The sequence below is a fragment of the Papilio xuthus genome, unplaced genomic scaffold (genome assembly GCF_000836235.2).
Source record: "Papilio xuthus unplaced genomic scaffold, Pxut_1.1 DF827756.1, whole genome shotgun sequence".
Lineage (NCBI taxonomy): Eukaryota > Metazoa > Arthropoda > Insecta > Lepidoptera > Papilionidae > Papilio > Papilio xuthus.
Window position 1 is genome coordinate 3,058,884 of NW_013530893.1, and position 23,813 is coordinate 3,082,696.

At 33.4% G+C, this 23,813-nt stretch overlaps 1 protein-coding gene across 1 annotated transcript; it reads right to left on the minus strand.

Moving 5' to 3' along the window:
* Positions 1 to 5,115: 5,115 nt before the first annotated feature.
* Positions 5,116 to 18,326, minus strand: nst (phosphoglucomutase 3-like protein nst). Its single transcript, XM_013310316.1, has 12 exons — positions 18,107 to 18,326; positions 14,692 to 14,762; positions 10,615 to 10,747; positions 10,092 to 10,187; positions 9,549 to 9,700; positions 8,989 to 9,191; positions 8,278 to 8,402; positions 7,651 to 7,807; positions 7,106 to 7,260; positions 6,341 to 6,530; positions 5,799 to 5,969; positions 5,116 to 5,297 (listed from the first exon to the last, which is right to left on the minus strand). The coding sequence occupies exons 1-12, from the start codon at positions 18,208 to 18,210 to the stop codon at positions 5,211 to 5,213; spliced, it is 1,644 nt and encodes a 547-aa protein (XP_013165770.1). The 5' UTR covers positions 18,211 to 18,326; the 3' UTR covers positions 5,116 to 5,210.
* Between the last annotated feature and the right edge of the window lie 5,487 nt (positions 18,327 to 23,813).

The window sequence follows — 23,813 nt, forward strand, 5'->3', positions numbered from 1 at the left end:
AAAAATTGGTTATTTCTAGTTTTGCTATTGCATTGCTAATATTTTCTGAGACATTGTTACCTGACCTAATGTTCAAGTGAATGGACCAAAAATATATTTAAGCTTAGATTCGGCTAAAATATAGGAAAAGTGGTAAGTGCTTTATTAAAAAGTAATAAGTAATTAGATGATTATTAAATTGTCAATGTAAGTTTCCATTATCAAAATTATTATATACGGTCAAAGATATAATGCAACAAGATTAATCTGGGCTTGTAAAAGAATTGGTGCTATTGCTTTTATTAGTATAAGATGATAAGTTAAGTAAGGTTAGCGATTTGCAGGCAGCGTCCAAAAAAATAAAGCCCAAAGTTTAAGGTTTATAAAATCTTGAGCACCAACCCTACATAAGTGGATAAGGCCAAGGAGATGATGATAAATAAGCAAATTGCCACTGGGATTTGCCAAAATAGTGATGTGACTGCCCAAAGGCATGTCTGAAAAAAAATTATAAAATTACATAAAGAAATAAATTTGACACGATATAAACAATTCTTGTGATACTATTTTGATGTTGATGGGGTAGCAATATCTTATATATCTCTCGTGTCACAATTTTCGTTCCCATACTCCATCGAAACGGCTTGACCGATTCTCATGAAATTTTGTGAGCATATTGAGTAGGACTGAGAATCGGCCAACATCTATTTTTAATCCCGCGCGGACGGAGTCGCGGGCGACAGCTAGTTGAACTATAAAATTATACTTGACTAAGCCTACTAGATCAGATAAATTTGTTGATCTATAATTTTTGTTTTTGTATCAGTGTTTTAGCAATGAAAATAGTTAAATGTCTCATTGGCAGTAACGAAGAAATGTCAATTTTGAATAACAAATAGTACAAATTGTTTATATGTTTAATATCTAAATATTATATAGATAAAAAGTAGTATATTTATAAATTTTTTATATAAAGTTAATACAATAATGAGTATTATTATGGCTTTTTTGAACTGCAATAGTTATTTGAGGGACACTGGAAGGATGTCCCTTAAAGTTAAAGTGTATTTAGTATGATAGATCTATACTAAAGAATAAGGAACCTAATATAACATAATTAGGTAAAAGTTATTGTTTTTTTGGTCCCAATAATGTCTACCTTTGACTGAGGTTTGAAACATTTCATTTTTAAAAGGTATAAAATTTAATGTGTTCTGATATTTTCAATGTTTTTATCTAATTGAGATAGGATGAAAAGATATAATGTAATTTATCACAAAAATATTATAATGTAATTTTTTCACAAAAATTATATTCTTAACATCACATTTTTTAGCATCACAATTTAATTATTATCAATAGAAATTTGAAGTTAACAGTATTAATATAAATATGAAACGTAAAGGGGTTTAAATATATTTAATTTAAAATAAGTATTAAAGTCCTAATATATGCAAAATGTCTTTACACTTCCTATACTTTCATCATCATCAGCTCACTATATGTCCCCACCGAGGGGCTCGGAGCCTACCTTAAGTTAAGGGTGATTAGGCCATAGTCAACCACGCTGGACAAGTGTGGGTTGGTTGAACTTTAAAACTAGTTCAGAGCTGATAGACACAGGCCTGTCTATTATTGTTGATTTTATTAAATGTAAAGAAACCTTTATGTAAAGAAAATTTGGTCAATTACCATTTTGTTAGTTCTTTTGCTTTTACAATAATACTCCATTTTTTTTTGTATTCATTTTTAATTTAAAATGTCTTGATTTAATTTAATTTTAAAATGTTTGACATTCCTTTATTGTAATTACTTATAAAATAATTATATGACATTCACCAAATAGTCATAATTAATTTATTGTTTTTGCATAAGATTTAATTTTGAATTTATTGTTGATCTCTTACCGTAGAATTACTGCAGTCACACTTGTATTAATATTATGGTCTCTATTTTTGTTATAGAGAGTGAAAGGGATGACAAGTGTCGCTGCAGTGTGAGTTTACGGTTAAAACACTGACATCTATAAATGGACTGGCTATAAGATGTAGTATTTTGTGCCTATTTGATTTTCGCCATTTTGGCGCTGATAGTAACGGTTTGTAGCGGTGGTGAAGATTCGAACTAATAATATGTATCGAATTACTGTCATGTAACACAGGCGCGTTTCAATCGGAACGAAGTAGAAGCTGTCATTTCCAAGCAATCGCCTATCCATTTATAGAGATAAGTGGATTAAAACTTTTGGGTGTATAAAATTCTTTTCATTATAACAAAGATGTCTATTATTGTGTAAGATATAATTATTAGGGGTAAAGTTGTTTTGTGGACACGGTATACATTATTGTTAATAAAAATTGTTACTGAATTTTTTTCCTTTCTAAATCCCTAAAATAAGCTTTAATTCCAACTTCGACTTCCAATTTTTTTTTTAATTTTTTTAGACTGACAAAAAAGGTATGGTTTTGTAAATATTTTGAAATTTGAAACCCAAGGTAAAACATACATTCACAACAGTGACATGCTCCGAGATGATTCAAATATTATCAGAATTATCTTTGTTGATAAATAAATAAGAAAAACATGTCATGATTAGATATATCTTTATTGAAATAATACAAGTAAAGAGTAAATTATAAAAAAAACAGAATATAGCACGCAAAAAATGAGTCGCTCTTTAACCAGGCATATAAAAACTTGCCATAGTGAAATGAAGGCGATTGAATCGCCCAATGCTAGTATTTTCACATTCCTGGTTACATTATACTCAAAAATAATTATTAAAATATATATGTAAATAATTATTTTTATTAAGGCTCTATCAAACAGCACCTCATACATAACTTATTAATATTAAATTTCTTTTTATTTTACATTTTTCCTTATTGTACTTTATTAATGTTTTTAAATAATATCATAAGAAAAAACTATAATAAATGTACTCATTGAAATTAGAAAAAAATAATTATTACAGACAAATTGTATTTCGATTCGTAATTTTTTCTTTTTTTTTTAACTATATCCAAGAATATTTTTCAAGTTTTTAAAGAATTGAACTGTCAGAAAATTTTTTTGGTTAAATTTTTACTTTGATAAAAAAAAGATAAAAGTCGACGTGACAAAATTATCTCTTATTTCTATCATCATATCTGATATAATATCGAATGTTTTGAGCATATTCATTTACTATATAAATTAATATACAATAGAATCAATCTCAAAAATCTAGAATGTTCCAATAAATGCAAATTTTTAACATACTAATATACCATAATGGAATTGTTTTTACAGATTTTTTCTCTTTTAAATATAATTCAATTTTCAAAGAACCTACATTTTTTATTTCAAAAGTAAATATATTTTTCTGAATAAAAATAATAAAAACTGAGCAAGATTTTTTTTAATTTAAAACTTGTCAAATTTCGTATGTATTCAAGTAATTTTAACAATACAATATTTTACAAATTTCAAATAGAAATATAAATGAAATAAGTATTCTAATTTTGAGCTCTTACTATATTTTGTGTTTGAATAAAATATATTTCATTACCGAAACATTTAAAGAAACATATTGTCATCTCTTTCACTAACACTGAAAAAAAACTGAGATAAATATATGTACGTATGTTTCGGTAATGTAAATTTATGATTATACATAAAGTAGTTGTCAAATATCTCGCCAGCCCGGTACATCGCACTTATCGCTGCACACACGTAGATCACAATAGGCGCGGCGGATGACTGAGCGGCCAAAATATTTGAAACGAATTATACATATTTAAAATATGTTCTAATATGGCTTAAATTACTATTCATTGTACTTATAATCTCTGCGGACTAGTTAAAATGATAATTAAAAAGTTTAACAAACTGCAATATTCAAATTTAAAATCTTTCATTAATTAAAAAAAATTGTCTTTGGCAGTAAAAAAAATTTGCTTTCTAATTTTTTTTAATATATTTTATGAGTTTCTTTAAAGTAGCTGCAATGATTAATAATATAATATTAATAAAACCGTTTGTTTTTTACCGAAAGACATGTACAAAAACAACCTTCCTTACATTCTGTATGAAACAGACAGAGAAAGCATTATTTTTTGTACATGTATAAACATATATTAATATAGTATATTATATAGTACAGTTGCGTTAATATTCATAGGGAAATCCCTATGAATATTAACGCCACTACGCATTTTTATCATATTATATTGATTTTTTTATCACTACATATGCGTGAAATAATTCGGCATGCGTCCGTTAAAAAAATTAAAAAAGAATTTAATATTTTTTTTTCGTCGTAATGTTCATGGTAAAGACATATAATGGTGATAAAGACATATAAAGTGAAATATTGGACGGGGTTTTTAAAATTTATTACAATAGTTCATGCCAATACTAGATCTAAAGTTTGTAAACAAAATTACTATAGAAAATGGCCAATAGTATCAAGTTACAGCAAATATGTTAAACTTTGGGGTAAATAAGATTGTATTGTTCATATACAAATTTTTAACTTGGCATGATGACACAGAAAAACAAGAAGATTATTCAAATATAAAATTATACAGTCGAACCAGGTTAAACAAGAGTCCAAAAGACCGCGATATTTTTCTGGCATTTACCGTGGGTTTCTGAGACCAAAATCTATATAAAACATGTCGTCGCTCTGACAACACAGAGATTGCAATATGTATACACAGAAATTTAGGATTCAGAAATCCATGATTAGAGGTTTCTATTTAACCCAAGATTTTACACAATTCTCGGTTATCTAGGTTCGACTGTATAATTTTTTTTTAAACTTAAATAATTTTTTAGTTTTAATTTTGGAAACTCTTCAAAGTGATATAACATTACGGCAGTGTCATATTTATATTATAATCATAAAGTTATGAAAATTAAAATTATTTAAACATGCCTTAGTCTAAAGATCTTACTAATTAAATGAACACAAATTTCGTCATTTGAGATGAAGACCTTATTATTATTTGTCTAAGATTCAAATTTGATTGGAATAATTAAATATTTTGTATTACAATTATTACTATTTTCATTTTAAATTATTGAAACTGATTAACTAAAGCAATAACATAATTATTTTGATTATAAACGTATTTCAGTGTACTTATTTTCCAATAAAATATAAAATATTAAAAATAATCTCTTAAGGACAATTATTTTGAAAAGATTTTAAGATACTTGTCGTGTTTTCTAACATTTGTGATGGTCTATGCAGGCAGCTCAGGTCTGCTGCCGACTCCTCCCGCCAAGTCAAACACTGCCTGCGCTATTTCTGCTGACAATTTGTCTGCCGACTGGAAAAATATAATGATTTCATTTATACAGGGTGTTCCACATACTACATTATATGATATACAGGTGTTCTAAAAATTAAGATAATAATGAATTTATTTTGTTATACAGATGTTTCAGAAATCATTATTAAGATGTAAATAGCAAAGAGATATAGCAAAAGTTTTAAGATATTTGAAAATCTGTTTTTATAGGAATGTTTTTTCATAGGTTACCTTTAATCCAATGTCTTGTATTTTTTATTGTTAAATATACTAATCAAGCACACTACATTAAGAGTAGATTTCCACTAAAAAAACAATTGTATACTCGAACTAAAAATATATTTGAAAGTCTTAGCTTATGGCGCTTCGATCTTTTATATTACGTTACTTTAAAAGTGCATTAAGGCATATTGCGAGGATTTTCATATTTCTGATCAAGGTATACAAAATCTTCATTCCTTGAATTTCTTTATGTTTTTATAAAGGTATTTTAGCAGTGGAAACTCTTATACAACATACCTGTTGCGTGTCCGCCTCAGCGTACACTCTGACAACATCCTCAGTGCCGGAGGGACGCACGAAGGCGCGCCCGCTGCTGTACCCGGACACCAGCTCCTCGATCCTCGTCTGCAGACCCTCGGGGGAGGTGCACACACGCTCAGCGTCAGTCGTCGATATGGCGTTACGGTCCTGAAATATTTTGTTTAGTTTTTAAAAACCTATAGTAGCCTGTGCTATCCCAGAATATGTTCGTCTAAGCCATTATTTTTTATTATGATTTTGCCAAAACGGCGAAGCGACCGCTGTCTGTAGACATCCGGAATTACAAATGAATTGCCTACTTTTGATCAACGGAGGTGGAGACGCACAGAAATAGAATATTTTCTCTTCCTATGCGCCTTCTCCATCAAACCCCCTTCTCATGCTTTCCTTAGAAGAAAAGGGAAGGGTAACGACTAAAATGATTCCTCTGGTACGCACACTCATAAGACAAAACGCAGAATTACTTTAATTTCATGCGAGATTTACAAGTTTAAGTTAGAGAAAATGTGACAGTTTACCTGTACGGTGACTTTGAGTTGTCTACAGGGTAGATCAGTGTAGGCCTGCATCCATTGTCTCGCACCCTGCCCGCGTGCACACAGCGCCGTCTCCACCAGGAACAGGTCAGAGAGCGCGTCGCCCACTGTCTCGTTCGTCATGTCTATGTACTGCAGCAGTAGACCTGCTGATTTACGTTGCTCCACCTCACTGGAAAATACAATACAATATTATATACTAGCTGTCGCCCGCGACTCCGTGTGGAATTTAAAAAAAAACTTAGTCAGTAGCCTATGTGTTCTTCCAGGCTATGTTCTACATCTATGACAAATTTCAGCGACATCCATAGGACCGTTCTGGAGACACCTTCAAACAAACATCTATCCATCCTAATTTATAATATTAGTAAGATTGACTAGATTTAAAGAAAGTTTCGAAATTGTATTCGTTATAAGTGCCAAAATTCCCTACATAGGAAGTTACACCAATTTTTCGTACTTTTATTGGGGGCGCTAGTGAGCTGTTATAATTTACTTTGACTTATGCCCACCGAGTCAGATATCCTTGTTGGTCTATAAGCTTTACATAGGGATAGAAAATGACACATAAGACGACAATTCAATACACAAGCCTATTGTGCTACTTTTTTAATATTGACATGGGGGCGCTAGTGAGCTGTCATAATTTAATTTGACTTATGCCCTTGACTTATGCCCACCGGAAGAGATATCTTCAGTTTATATTTAGTTTTAATTTTAATGGCCTAATAATATTAAATAACTCACCCTTCTTCAGCGATCTTTTTTATAGTATTTTTAGCGTTTTCACTGTAAAGTACAGTTCCGTGTCCATTAGCTTCAAAGTAAACTCCGATGTCGTACGCCTGCGCCGCGTGGTGTAAATGCTTCACGCCCGTCTTCACACATGTCACTGGCACTTTCTATACAAATGTATGCAAAATCTATATATATTATATAAATCTATATATATATAACATATTATGTAAAACTACCCACTGACTAGACAATCTATGATAAGTAGAAAAATTAAGACCTAAAAGAGAAAGTATTGAAGAGAGATATCTCTTCCCTATTCGTTAAATTTACGTCTATTTTTTTATTATTACAAAAGTGTAGGAAGAGGAAGAGATAAAGAAAGGACACCGGCATGCACACTCATCAGATTGTACGCGGAATTGCTTCCACTTGAGGTCTGTCTGACCCGACTATAACAGTTTTGTTAACTTAGTCATTTTTAGGGTACTATAATTTTAAATTCTGACAGCCGTCTTGGTAAATTTCTGCGTTAAATATTAGAAATGTTGACTAACAAGTTGTTGTGTGATATACTGTGTGGAGGCTCCATTGGCGTACGCAGTCTGCACCAGGCCCAGCCTCAGCTGAGCTCCGCACGCGCTCAACAACTGCGTTATGTAACTCGCCAGTAGCGTCGCGATACGGTCTCCGTCTAACAGGTGCATCTTCTCTCTGAACAACCACAATATTAACTATTAGAAATCGCCATCAACGAAAGCGCAAAATTTAAAAAGTAGCTTATAACATGCCTATATGCTTCAGCTACCTTCCTGACAAAGTCCCGTCAAAATCAGTCCAGTCCAGTCGTTCCGGACATTATCCGGAACAAACGTGGCTTTATGGACATACACAGAGACAGACAGACAAAAATACATCATGTGAAATTGGTCCAGTAGCGTTTGACTTTGCTACATATAAAAATAAAAATCTTTCCGCTTTACATTAATTTCTAGCTGTAGCGCGCGACTCCGTATATGCGGAGTTAAGAAAGAAAAACTTAACTAGTAACCTATTTTCTACCAGACTATGTTCTACAAATTACAGCGAGATCTGTATAGACATTCTGGAGATACCTTCTAACATTTATCCATCCGTCCATCCAAACATTTGCATTTATAATATTAGTAAGATATAATACATACTTGTCATCTAAATAATAATAAACAATCCTGTCTCCATCACCATCAAGTGATGCCACTCTCTGCCACGGCTTATGTTCTACTCCAACGGGGGCTTGTTGTGATACTTTTACAAAGTCCGCACCACACTGAAAATGTATTTTATACATTTATTAATGTATATTTAAAATATTAATGTATTAACACTAATTAAACTAACACTTAAAGTTTTACAAGAAAATTAACAGTGTCATATAAAAAACCTAAAGCTTTTGTCATGTTTTTTTTTACTATTACTCATCCATTATTATTATACTAGATGTTCCTTGCGTCTCCGTCCGAGCAGAATTAAAAAAAAACTTTAATAAGTAGCATCTACATGTGTACCAAATTTCATAAGGATATGTTAAGCCGTTTTTTTTTTAAATAAAATATTAGCAGATTTTTTTTGTAAATTTACTAATTTTTCTTTTTACCATTCCAACTAAGCTCTAGACTTGTGTTAGGATATGATTTACGACAATAATCGAATGTCGGGATTCGAACCTCCGACCTCGTGATCGGTAATCCCTACCCTTAACCATTAGGCTATTGACGCTTATTTCTGGAGATATCTTCAAACAAACATCCATCCATTTAAACTTTCGCATTTATAATATTAGTAAGATTTATTTTACATTTAAAGAATTGAATTCACATTTGACAAATCCAAAATTAATATATAAATATACATACATTTAAATTTAATTTTCCTCCATTCCCGCCTAAATTGTACAACACGAGATCCAGCTCATCTCCTAGACTCTTCTTTATAATGTTGAGTTTCTTTCCACCGACTCCATTAGCACCGTCCACATACAAAGTGGTGGTGTACTCTCCCCCCACTGGTAACTTCTCACGTATGTTCTTAAACGCTCCTACTATCTTCTCGTAATAACCTGTAATAATATATTTTACAGCTGGCAATTATTTTACAAATTGGCAATCATTTTACAAATTGACAATCATTATGCTATTGGCCATCTTTTTTTTTATTCAGCATAATTTCTATCCTCATCTCCCTTACTCTCTCCCGTTTCTTATCACTGCCTCTCACTCTATGGACTAATGTTTATAACAAAAAAAAGATTGTTAAGATAGTCTAATAATGTATCCATGTTTAGGAACAAGGAAAAGGTGAGAGGGTACAACACAGAGTAATATCTTACTATTTTGACACATATTGTCATCCCACTCATGTTATTTGCATAGAAAAGAGACGACAATATGTTATGTCAGTATGTGTGTGCATGTACCTTCTTCAGTGGGAGTGCCGTAGGTGTTGTCGTTGCGACATCTGACGCAGTAGTGCAGTATGGGTGTGGTGACGATGCCGAACTCCTTGGGCGTGCCCTTCAGCGCGATCACACCGTGCACCGCCGCCGCAGCGAGACGGGGACTTGTGTACCTTAAAACAATAATGTGTTATATTTAGGATTCTATATTGTGCTCTTATACCTTACTAATATTATAAATACGAATGTTTGAATGGATGGATGTTGGTTTGAAGGTATCTCCGGAATGGATTAACGGATCTCGATGCAGTTTAGCATACATATATAACATAGTCTGGAAGAACACATAGGTTACTAATTATGGTTTTTTTAATCCCACGCAAACGGAGTCGCGGGCAACAGTTAGTAGACTATACAGCTAACAATCTAAACTAGGGGATCACTAGCCTAGGAAATGGGTGGTGGATTAGCCGACGATCAAGGGAGGGTGGGGGGTTGTCGTGAGTGTTAAGTGGGAAGCAAATTTAATTCTCAAACTGTACATAAAGGTGTATAATAACTCACCTGGTGTCCATGCCAATGAAGACGGATGCCTTGAGCGCCATGTCCGCGTTCACTTCCTTTATTATCTGCTCCGTTGTTGATTCTAAGTCATTGTCACTGCAACGATACAACATAACACAAATATTATATCTAAGTAAACAGAAACCATTTGTGACTGCCAGCTTTTAAGAAATAATTTAATGTAAATTTCTCTTAGCAAATTATAGCTAGCCATTTTATCTAAAAGAAAGGATGGGAAGGAGAAGTATATATGACGAAAAAGGGGTTGCATAGGAAAGGGAAATACTCTCTTTCTGTACGACCCCTTAAATCCCCCGTTCCGTCTATTAAAAAAGGCAACGCGTTTGCAATTGCGAATGCCTATGGGAATCAGTCGCTTCCCTATCTCGGCGAATTCTGGTACGATCGCCCTTTGCCACCATATGATATAAAAAAAAATCGGCAGTAGGTGACTTCCTTAGTAACAATCAGGCGATACTTCACAGTGCTGCGATAACCCAAAGATTTTTCAAAAGCATTATACCTGACATTAGCTAGCCTCGTGGCGATCTCCTCCCAGCTCTGTTCCAGCATTTCGCCATCGGGATCGATCAGTTTGACACCGTTGTCTGGCTCCAGATTGTGGGACGCAGTTATCATTATACCGATCGTGCGACCTGAGAACAAAGAAGAAATTGTATAAATTTATTATATCAGAAATAAGGATTGAGGTCGTCAGATATCTTGGCGGCTCGGAATATTGTACGAGTCGCTGCGCAACACACCATGAAAAACAATATGCAGCGCACAAATGACCTTTATACGCCAAGATATTTGAAAAGACGTATACTTGATTTTGGAATCATAGCTAAAGGTTCCAGATTTCTATCTGACTAGATCATAATTATCTCACCTTATCATTACAAACAGTTTCTTAGTGTAGATGTATCATGTTGAATCTACACTTAGTAAACTCTTGCAAACTATGAGTGTAGCATATTCATTTTAAAAACATAGGTAGTCTTCGATTTCTAATCTTGTTACAATCAGTCATTTGATGTTTGCTTAAGTCTCATCCATACTAAAATACTCCTTAGGGATCATTAAACGGCTCTGCAGCAGTTACTGTCCCAAATACCGAAGACGAATAACGATATCCTTTGACAAAAGGTATAAATTGAAAAGCTACCTCGTTGGCGTTGTGCCAATTCATTGCATTGCGGTAAAGCTGTTTGAGTTTGTTCAAAGCAAACAGTTACGTAATATTTTCTATCAAATAAAAACAATAACATCCTGTATATTCTATGGGAGATAGTTAAGTAACCCAATTTTGTAAAATACGTGGAATAACTAACTCATAGAAGCAAGCGCCGTCGTGAAAAACTTACGTTATTGACTTCCACTATATTTGACTGGAGAATAAATAAATTATAATATTGTTGTGTTGTTTATTTTTATATAACCTTAACTAATAATTTTATAATTGTTTAACATGTTAGCTGCCATGTCGGACTATATGTCCGACAAGCTAATGTTTCAATCAGGCCGTGTCGGACTATGGGTCCGACAAGCCATACTTCCATTCATATGTAAATAATAAGTATATGAGCAATGGAAATAAGGTATTACTATATTTTTAGGTGTTTTCTAACCTAACTTTATTTCATGAAATTACTAGCTGTCGCCTGCGACTCCGTTCGCACGGAATTAATAAAAAACTTAATAAATAGCCTATGTGTTCTTCCAGACAATGTTCTACATCTATGTCAAATTTCAATAAGGTCCGTTAAGCCTTCACTTTCAAACATCCATCCTTCAAAAAAATCGCATTTATAATATTAGTAACATATACTAAACTATAATCTAAATTAATCAGAAAAGTTCCATAAATCTGATACACAAGTTACCACAAACCAACGTATATATGAACACTCAAGTCATTTCCAAACCAATGTCTACAAACGATCCTTTTTGAAGTCAAAACGCCGGTAGTAAAGCTCTTTACTACTCTTAAATGCACTACAAATAACCTTTTTAAAGACTACAAAGGGAACTTGCTTGTTTTCCATGAATTTGTAACCTAACAAAGAGTTTCAATTTACAGAAAGGACATTACGAACACATTCCATTAAATATATAGAATATAAGCGCTCACTGTCAGTGGTACATTTTTCTAGCGTAAGATTTGATCAATAATGTCCCATCTATTATGTTGAACATCTTTGCCATCTAAGCATCCTTCGCTTTCATATGGGAAACTCTTATTGAACGCTCGGAGACCAACTTGGCAAAGTTTACTCGTTTATACGTAAAATAGTGCTTTTAAAATTATTATTTTTCCCTATATTAATGCTTAGAATGAAAAACTGTACTTAAACAAGAATTAAAATGTATTTACGATAATCAATTCAAATTGTTGTGCGGCTCGTTCTAAATTCGATAGTTACTCAAATACCAATAATGAAACTTGTGTGCATAACATCCTTAGCTTATATTGAATTTACAAAGATACAGCGTGTTCCAAATATAACACGGACCGCATTGCGACCCGCGAACGTCGCACCGGAGACGGCCGATCTCAGGTACGATTTGCTCCAACATTCCTGCGGGTATCCATTGTTGAAACAATTGTATAAAAACATATCCTATTGACTAAACTACTAGTTATAAAGCAGACATTACGAGTGCTTTCTTTTAACTATTTTAAGAATAATCGCCAACTATCACGGAATAGTAAAAAACACGTAACGTCTCGATGTAACCAAACTGTACCAGTGGTATATCTTTTTAAGTTTACTGTTTGATTCGCAATATTTCGTCTATTGATATACTAGCTGTCGCCCGTGACTCTATCCGTGCAGTATTGAAAAAAACTTAATTAGTACCCGATGTGTTTTTTCAGACTATGATCTACATCTATGTTAAATTTCATCGAGATCCATACAGCCGTTCTCGAGATATTTTCATACGAACATCCATCCATCCAAACATTCGAAACTATAGTATTATTAAGATGTCTTTGGAACTTAGATTTAAGGTATAGATTTTACAATGAAGAAGTTTAGTCAATCAATATTTGACATTTTATAAAAGTGAGTTTCACTAGACACTCCGGATAGAAAAACGTATTATAATTGCTATATTTAAAAAAAAACAAACATCTTTGTACAACAGTGGTAGCATAGAGTTAAGAAAACAGATATTCCACAGTGAATGTAAAATAGGTCATCTCTCATGGGAACTAAACTATTATAAGATAATAAACCTACCGACCTGACCTAGTAGTTACGAAGTGCAGCCGCAAACCTAAATCTATTTATATTTTACGATAACTAAATATTTCATAACGCAATAAATATTTCCATGTCATTGCGGTTTTATGCACTAGTATTGCCCCGCAGTTTTACCCGATATTTCGTTAAATATAAACGGTATAATAACCTTCAACAACCAGACTGTCAATTACAAAAGTAATTTTCCAATTTTAACTAACAGTTTCAAAGATATATGTATTCAAACATACGTCATTTTCTTCGTTACAATTAATTCTATAGACGTCTAGATTAATGGATGCGATAGTCTAGATGGATTGATATTTGTTAGAAGGTATCTCCAGAACGGCTGCATGGATCTCGATGAAATTTGGCAAAAACATAGAACATAGTCTTAAAGAACACAAAGGCTACTAATTAGGGTTTTTTATTCCGTGCGGACGAATTCGCGGGCGACAGCCGGTTTAATATAACAGTTTAAAATGTTAGTTACGATCACAACATTAGGTAAGTCCAAATGCTAGTTCCTTCTTTCATAAGAATAAGTGAAAGTTAAGATTGCGTCGTAAACTGAAAACTATACCACGATATTATAACTAAAGTGTTACCATAATTTATATTACACTATTTCGTATGCATATCATTTTGTTTTTTTTTTATTAAAATATATTAACAAACGTTCGGTATGTAAGTGGCAACTGCATCATCATCAGCTCACTTTACGTCCTCGCCGAGGGGCTCGGAGCCTGCCCTAAGTTAAGGGTGATTAGGCCATAGTCGCCCACGCTGGCAAAGTGCGGTCGACTATATCTGGAAACTGCATGTTGTGCCAGATATAGTTCACCGGTCCTGCGATACAATTGACCACATCCTCGGACGTTATGTAAGATCCTTGTCTAGGGCTCACTATGTACATAGTACTAGCTGTTGCCTGCGACTTCGTCCGCGCCAAATTAAAAAGAGATACTAGCCGATTCTCAGACCTATATGTATATAAAATTTCATAATAATCGTTTAAGCCGTTTCGGAAGAGTATTGTAACTAACATTGTAACACGAATGTCATATAGATTTAATCGATGTTGTATACTATACATAATGTTACCAGTTAAACTACCTAAAAGTCAACAATAATTTGCAAACAATACATTTATTTCAAACAAGTCGAGTGTCTACAACAGTACCGTTTACCCCAAAAAGAGTACAACGAACTATCATATCAAACAATTGATCGTATCCTCTATTGATAGTACCAAGTTAGTCGATATGTTATAGTGAATTGACGAAACATATTGTCATCTCTTTTATACTCTGTGAATAGAAAAGAGACAATATGTTTTTGGAACTTACCATTTTTCACACGAGATCGGATGACTGCCAAAAGTCCCATGCGGTACACCACATGCTCCAATAAATTGGCTCTGGAAAAAGTTTAAACACTAGTATAGTTTCGCATTTTTAAAGATAAATGACACTTTTATAAAATAAAAATATTTTTCATATTAGTATTAATTTTTTATTCGGACGGTGTCATATAATTAAATCCCAGGTCGTATTATCATTGGATGTTAAAAGTCCTAATCTAACAGTGGTAGAGCCCGCTTTAGCATCTTCGCACGAATTGGCCCGGCTCGCCCGGTGAAATACCACGACCACACAGAAGACAGGCGTGAAGTAGAAGCAGTTCCGCGTTTCGTCTGATGACTGTGCGTCCCGGAGGCCTAATTTAGTCCTCTTTCCCTTCCCACCCTTTTTCTTAGAAGGAAAGGATGGGAAGTGGAAGTGGACTTTCCGGATGAGAGGATGAATGGAAGGGGAAAACGTTTTCTTTCTCTGCACCCTGCATTTTCCTCTGTCGATTGAAGGTAGGCAACGCGTATGTGGTTGCGTATGTCTATGGGCAGCTGTCGCTTCGCTGTTTCAGCTATTTCAGGTGGCCGATCGCTCATTTGCCCCTTATGATAGAAAAAAAATATTCACACTCAGAATCGTTCTATGGCCATAAAGGCTGTCCCTTAGATTGTAATTGGTACAAGAAATCTACACACAAAATACTTTATTCCTAACAAAGCTTTCTTAGAACATGAAACAATATCTACAATGACAACGTTGACGCATCTATAAAACAATGGAAACTCGATACTTCGTCACGTATAAAGGCTTTGGCTGAATAACATAGTAACCATAGCCTAAACAAATGATAAGGCCAATGATAGTTTACATTCCAGTACTTCCTATATGGCTCTTCAAACCACGTGTCTATTATATGACCAATAATTATATTAAATTTAATTTCACTACAAATCTTAAGTCTTAGTCAAAACATATAGACAACTCTCTCATTAGTTCGATAAAAAACAGAGATAGCAGTATAAAAATATGACAGTGTAAGGATATAAAAGGGTAATGTAAGGACAATAATTCTGTAACACTTCGTAATAATACTGATTGCTAATTATTTTTATCTTCAATAAAAAATATCGTATAATACTATCAAACTTATACGTTTGTAACAAGAGTAGATATTAGTTTTAGTGAAGAAGTGTAACAAAAAATATATGAATAGTCAAAGACAATAAAACGATAACATCATTTGTTAAAGAGATTATAAGTTAAGGCTTATCCACACTATACACGCACGCACGAATACCGTAACCTGGCATTAAGATTTTTTTGAAAAGATAAAAGGAAAAATAATGGAAAAAATTATACTTAAATAATACATAATTATAATCAAGGTACTAATAAAAATGAGGTAACATGGGCCTTATGTAAAATTTCCATAAACATATATTCAAATAATTTTCGGAGTAATGGAACACTTTTTAAACTTTCGTGAGACATTATTATGGTTAGTTCATAGCTGTCTTCCGCGATTCCGTTTGAGCGGAAATAAAAAAAACTTAATAAGCAGCCTATGTATTCTTCCCGATTATGTTCTACATCTATGCCAAATTTCAGTGAGATCTGTTCAGCCGTTTCGGAGATACCTACAAAACAAACATTTATCCATCCATCTAAACATTTGCATTTATAATATTAGTAAGATAAATTAATTGTAAAACAACTTGCTTAGTGTACTAAGTAGTTTCCTTAGCAGTTGAAGCATTTTAACATCAAAGTATTGCCGTGTGTAACTTTAGTGTGGAGTGGTCTTAACAATCCTGTTTGAATCATAGATAAAACAAATGGCCGCATTCTGATTAAATAAATGTTATTCTTACCACTTTACTACATTAGTTTGCCGATTGTAATCTACTTTATACAAACATTGTTATCTAATAACATTGAAACAAGATTGGTTCTTTCTTATGACTAAAAATGAGTTAATAAATGGTTCCCATAATTTGTAAGCATTATTAAGAGATGTAGAAATCTTTCCAGTCTTTTTAAGGTTCCATACCTCGAAAGGAAAAAACGGAACTGTTATAGGATCACTTTTTTGTCAATCCTTCTGTTTATCAAGACCCTTTTTTTGTTAGATCCATGACCAATACAATAACTTTTATTTGGATACTAGCTGTTGCCTAGGACTCCGTCCACATGAATTAAAAAAAAAATAGTAGCCTATGGGTTCTTCTAGACTATGTTTAAATTCTATGCCAAATTTTAGTGAGATCCACGATGCCATTCTGGAGATACCTTATAACAAACATCCATCTGTCTAAACTTTTAATTGAATGGTCGTAATTATTTTAATAAATAACATCTGACATGCATTAAATTTTATGGCGAACAATGTATTTAATAATTTTTTTCTATCTTTGTATACATTACTAAGTTAACATTTTATAGGAATATTGTACATATAAAAATCATTGTAAAATGAATTGCCAATAAATATTTACAGATGTTATCCATCGGTAAGTCATTGGCATCGTGCCAAACATATTTCAGTACCACTTTATAAATGTATTTTTAAATGGAGTCAATATCCTAACTTCATAAGGTCAAAATATCTTAGTAATCTTACTTATATAATAAATGTTAATGTTTGCCTGGATGGATGTTTGTAAGAAGATATCTACATAACAGCTGTATGGATCTTGCTGAAAGACTTTGCCTGGAAGAACACTAAGGCTACTACATAGATTTTTTTAAATCCGCATGGACAGGACCAGGAATTTTCAGAGAATTCAGAGCCAGGATTGAATTAGACATGGTTAACTTCTTATATAGCTTTAAAGTGTCAACCATGTTCCTTTTTTAAGGAATTATTAAGACATTACTTTTTCACAATCAAGGAAGTAAACCATCAAAAATATACTAAATACTATTTACCTATTAAAAAGTTTCAAAGTAAAAAAATGGCTTAGAACTGCATTGCAGACTTGCATGCAAGGTTGTAACTAAGTTACATAAAAGGCGATTGTACATATTACAATTTATTTCAATGCCACTCTTACATTATGTTAAAACGCAAGTGAACAAGGTCTCTTCAATTAAAACACTAATTATAGTCATTGGAATGATTAAAAAATATGTATTAAAACTCATTTGTTTTGGTTTTAATGGTCAATGACTTGACTTAATATTAAACGGACGTTGTGATGGGCAACTTCCCGTTGCAAACAATCTTATAGGTGAGTCATTTATGCAATTCCAAATAGGTCTTATACTTTACTTGGTGATTTGTCGACGTGACACATTTGCATACTAATAAGCGCGCCATAAGGAATTATAATTTGAAATTATTTGATAGCACCAGTACATTTTAAAATAGGGGGAACCCAATCTAATAAATAATTCAAAAATGATTACTCACTTGGTTCTGAATCCGGCTGTGCCGTATTGAATGAAAACTTCACTAGTTTTTGGATGCATTTCTCTGGCGAACGCGTACACGACTCGAAGGCTACTCGGCGGCATCGTGTTGGGTGAAATTAATATATAAGGCCGCGTATCACTCAGATACAATCACTTGGAATCAACAAACGAGAATTTCACATTCCCGCTTTGACAGCGGTTAACTTCGACTGACTGAAGCGAAATGCCAAATGTCACTGATAAAACAACCGACCATTTTATGTTGTCAAATGTAGCTATTGACATTATTGAAATATGCGCACGAAACGGTTTAAAAATAACCTTTAGTACAAATCTCAGTGTACAATTCTGTTTTGTAGGTTTATCACACGCATACTTTTTGTTCCTCGAAGAATTTGATTTTACGATGTCTTAGTGACACTAAAAACGTACGCTAGATGGCTCTGAACAAAAGATATCTTTTAATTTAGCTATTAGGCAATAGATGGCGGTAAAGTCAATTGAAATAAAATTGCAAAATTAATAAAATTATCAAGATTGTAGTTTGATTTACACTTTGATGTTTATATCCACCACGTTGAAAGTTACTAAATTGATTACAACTCGTAAAATCACAATGGACTTGTGTTGGAAAATGCAAAATTGACCTATTGTTGTAGACTTTGTCACAATTACGAATCTTTCTCCTATATAAATGTTCCAAGTAGACTTATTCTATAAATATTAGAGTTAAATATATCTTTCAGCAGCACACTGTTAAGGGATTAATCAAAAAACATCAATGAACTCATAAAATACCACGCCTTGGCCGTTTTCAACACAAGTGTTTTAAAAAAAAAAATACAAATCATATTTTAGAAGCAGCTCATTATTTGAGTAACGGGCGATTAGCGACCAGCCTCTGTGACAAACGATCGCAGTCGTTCCAAATGCAACGCGCCATGACGACGGAGAAAGAAACCGACGTCTAATAATATATCTCGTTTGTTGTTTTAATTTAGATAAATAAGGACACATGTCTTCGTGTCGTAGCTAATTGATTTAAGAGCGGTCGAGAGATATGAGTGTCTGTGACGCAGGAATGCCTTGCACGTAACTAAACGAGTGTAATTATAAGAACTACTTAACAATATAGTGTGGATCAACTTTCATATGCACTAGCACTAGCCTATGTCCGCGCGAGATTAGGAAAAAACTTAATTAGTAGCATATGTGTTCTTCTAGTCTAAGTTCTACATCCATGCTTAATTTCATCGAGATTCGTTCAGCCGTTCTAGATATGCCTTCAAATATCTAACCATCCATCATTCGCATTTATAATTTTAGTGAGAAGTAAGATGTCACTTCTGAGTGACCGTTATCGCTTAAAAAACTACGCGTAAGATCTATTCACCAATAGATGTCGCTGCATGTAATACCAAAACAAAAACCATTTTACGATTTATTTTATAACATGCCTACAGTTAAATGTGTTACTAAATTCTCCGTCACGGTCGAGTTTACACCGCCTTACACTAATTAGTCAGATCCAAAATGTCGTATACATTTAAAGCGACTAACGAACAAGCTCGACATTCAAGATCTTATATCACTAGATTAATTACAACCATTAATTAACGTTTGCATCTCAAGCTATATAATTATTTTTGTATTGATTAATATCTTTGTTTATGGGTCAATTGTTATACAATTGCATTTTTTATATAGGTACTAGCTGTCGCCCGCGACTGCGTCCGTACGGAATTAAAAAAAAACAGATAGTAGATGTATTATTCCAAACAATGTTCTGTATGTATGCCAAATTTCAGCTAAATCCATGCAGCCTTTCTATAAATACTTACTAACAAACATCTATCCATCAAAACATTCGTTTATATGATATTAGTAAGTTTTACATTCTTCGATTCGACAAGGCAAGATTCAATTTTTGACAACATTATAATAAGAATAAATTTATTTCACAAAAACACGTTAGAATAATATACAGTGAAGTATGTTGCAGACCCCGAACTAGGCTGAGCCTGTATCTCGGAGCCTAAACTGAAAATCTATTCAATTTCTTGTTTATGGAACTCCTTTTGCGGATTGGACCAGTGTCGAGTGTTTATGGTTTTGTTTTATAAGCATAAAATAGTCCGAATATATTTAGTTTCAGATTTATAATATACATAAGAATAAAAAGTATAATATGCATTCAATAATACATTTATCTATACTAATATTATAAAGAGGAATGATTTGATTGTTTGGTTGTTTGTTTACATTGAATAAGCTCCGAAACTATTGAACCGATTTGATAAATTCGTTTACAGTTCGACAGTTACACTATACTAGGGTGACAGACTATGGGCCGCGGACGAGAGCGAAAGCGTGCCCGTGGTCCCGTCCCGATGCGTTGGAGGAACAGAGGGGTATGCCTCCGCTATGGAGGAGAATCCCACATATAAAAGTCTAGACATTAGAATTGACTTAAGTACACTTAAGCATCAATCAGCAAAGTTGATTTATTATTTAACATAAATACTCAATTTACTATTCTACGATTACCAGGGGTGGTTAACTAGTCGGTCGTAAGTAGAAACTAATATCTGTTTTCTACTGTGAAAATTCGAAAACTACTTTTTACAAAGGTTATATGAATCAATAAATAAATGAATGAAATTACAATCAATCAATTCAATATAAAGAACGAAATAGTGAAAAAATCATAGATCTGTTTCGATGCGATTGTAAAATATATCTTTAGATATTACCCCTATGATAAATTGATATTAAAACAAAAGTTGTTAACCCCTGATACAGTCCGATACATTCAAGTATAGACGGACGATTGCATTTATAAAATATGTATGTCAATTGTGTCGGGAATGCCGCCATGATGCGTGTGGTCTGCCCACACGAAAGCGCGGGATTTTCATAGCCGTTATTATAATCCAAATCACCACAATGTTTTTTTAATTGTCCATCGTGTGAAGTGGCCAGTTAATATATCTAACTTATTAATGTTTTTTATTTATTTGAGTCTAACGACGACTTTATTACAAAACTAGCCGTCGTCCGTGACGCCGTCCTCGTGCAATTAAACAAAAAAAAACTTAGTAGCAGTGTTCTTCCAGACTGTGTTCTATATGTATGCCAAATTTCATAGAGATCCGTTCAGCCGTTCTGGAGATAAATTCATCCATCCATACAAACATTTGCTTTATAAAGTAAGATAGAAATTAAATAACTCCTAAAAACAAAGTCAAATTACATACATTTCAAAATTGTAAGGAAATATACATTCGAAAGGCAGATTTACTGACGCACTTACAGTCCTTAAGCAATCTCCCTTAGTATAGTTTAGTTATTATAACAGTGGTAGAGCCATCAACAACTCTGGTACACGAATGGGCTGACTTAACCGGTGCAACACTACAACCATACAAAAGGTACTGTATGCTTGCCGGAAGCTAAATTTTGGTCCTCTTCCCATCCTTCCTTTCTTATAAGGAAGGGAAGAGAAGAGCGAGTGGATTTAACAGAGACTGGAAGGAAGTGGAAATATCAATTTCTGCGATATCAAGGTAGGCAATGTATCAGCAAATGCCTATCCATAGACTGCGGTCATTTTGTTACTTTGATGAATAACGCCTTGCTCTCTTGCCATATTACCATAAACAAATCTAAGTATGAGTAATCTATCTTAGTGGCCAATTAATTCTAGTTAAACTATTATTAAATTACCATGAGGCTTACCGGTCATGAAATATCATGTTATTAATTACAAAATATACATTAGTGATGGGAATTTTCATTCAAAAGCATGAAACATCAATGATCGATCGAAATGGATTCCCCATTAATGTAATGAAAGCTGTCCGCGACATGCTCGTCGATGTAATGCTGCCATCGTATCACGATTTCGAAAGCTATACCTTCAAGGTGGTCCTAACTCTATGTCTGAACTAAAAATGAATACAATTGAAGTAGAAAAATACTTGTACTTATAGTATTACTAGCTAGCTAGTCGCCTATGTTCTATATGTATGCTAAATTTCAGTGAGATCCGTTCAGCCGTTCACCGTTCTGGGGATACCTACAAAGAAACATCCATCCATCCATCTAAACTTTCGAATTTATAATACAAGTAAGGGCTGGCGCGCATTTCGGGCAAAGGTTGAGCCTGGCCATCCAACGGGGAAATGCCGCCAGCCTCTTGGGAACCCTACCGTGCGACCGCAGCGATTTGGGGTCGATTTTTCATATTATTTAGTTTGGTTTAGTTTTAGTATATATACTCGGAGCCTACTCTAAGTTAGGGGTGACCGTAAGAGCTTCGGATAAATGTTTCGAAAAAAACATTGGTTCATTCGATGGATTCGAACCCAGGACCTGCAGATTACAAGTCATATGCTGAACTACTATACAAGATCCTTAGGGTAAAGTAAATCGTATTAATATAATTTAAAACGTATACTTTGGAGTAAAATTAGTACAATATCCTAAAACACGTTGATAAAACTTTAAATCCACTAGATACGCTATTAAGACCACCTTTCAACTTGAGGGCAGTAATAAATGAATAAAAACAATTACACTGCCACAAACATAACCGTGTTCCACCGACCTTTGTTGTTATTGTAAATTGCATTTTAACATTATAGTAATACGACCTAAATTTGAATATGATTGAATAAAGAAAAAAATTCTAAGCCGCATAACGAATACTATTAGACTACGATTAGAGTAATCATAGAAAAGCGTTTATACAATGCGTCAAATTATCTTAAAACATATTTAGCTATATCTTACTAATATCATAAATACGAATGTTTGGATGGATGGATAAATGTTTGTTTGAAGGTATCTCGAAAATTGCTGAACGGATCTCGACGAAATTTGGCATACATAGAGAACATAGTCTGGAAGGACTCATAGGCTACTAATTTTTTTTTTAATTGACGGCGACAGCTAGTTATTATATAAAGTACGACGGTGTTACTTTTAGATTAAAATTCGATTATTCCCTTAAAAACGGTTTTATACTAAAATTAAAAATATTGTTTAGGATATGGTTGAACAAAAATCAGATAAAGTCTTTTTAAATTAAAACATAGTAGGTAAAGTAAGATTATTCTCGCTACCGCTTGAGCACCATAACCACGGCCGACTGCGAGCGGCGAGATGAAAGCTGGCGGCGCGTTTGAGGCGCGCTTTGCGGCGCAATTAGGCCGCCGTAATGAGAGAAGCGACACAGCACCCGCTAATCGCACCTTAACGCCGCTAAAATGACCGATCTAACGCTATTGCGCAAAATATTTTTATATAGATTGAGCATTGCAAGAAACTATAAAAAATTGTTCCTTTTTTTCTAAATAGACAAAAATAATAACATTCATATGTATATTTTAGACTGACAAACAAAAAAAAAAGATTTTCTTGAATATAACCAATGTTCGCAGTATGGATTTTTTTTTCTTTTGTTATTGTTTTTTTCGGTGTTAAAAAGGTACACCAATTTTAATAATAGTATAGTTGTAAGCGGCATTTTAGCGCTCCTAGAGCTTGATGTTTAACCCTAAAATGAGTCGGACATTAGCGCAATGGATCTCACAATCCGACGTATAAACGACACTTACTCAGCTCTCAGTTGCCTTGCCCAGACACTCATATCCCACATCAAATGTACTTTAGCTTTTATATCTTACGACATTATTGTAATA

What these genes read in the sequence shown, in the direction of transcription:
- nst (XM_013310316.1), bottom strand. Translation starts at nt 18,210, where the DNA reads ATGCCGCCGAGTAGCCTTCGAGTCGTGTACGCGTTCGCCAGAGAAATG. An exon ending in TTCATTGGCATGGACACCAG is followed by an intron (nt 9,701 to 10,091) that starts GTGAGTTATTAT and finishes TATTGTTTTAAG; the next exon opens with GTACACAAGTCCCCGTCTCG. An exon ending in AACTCAAAGTCACCGTACAG is followed by an intron (nt 5,970 to 6,340) that starts GTAAACTGTCAC and finishes AAAATATTTCAG; the next exon opens with GACCGTAACGCCATATCGAC.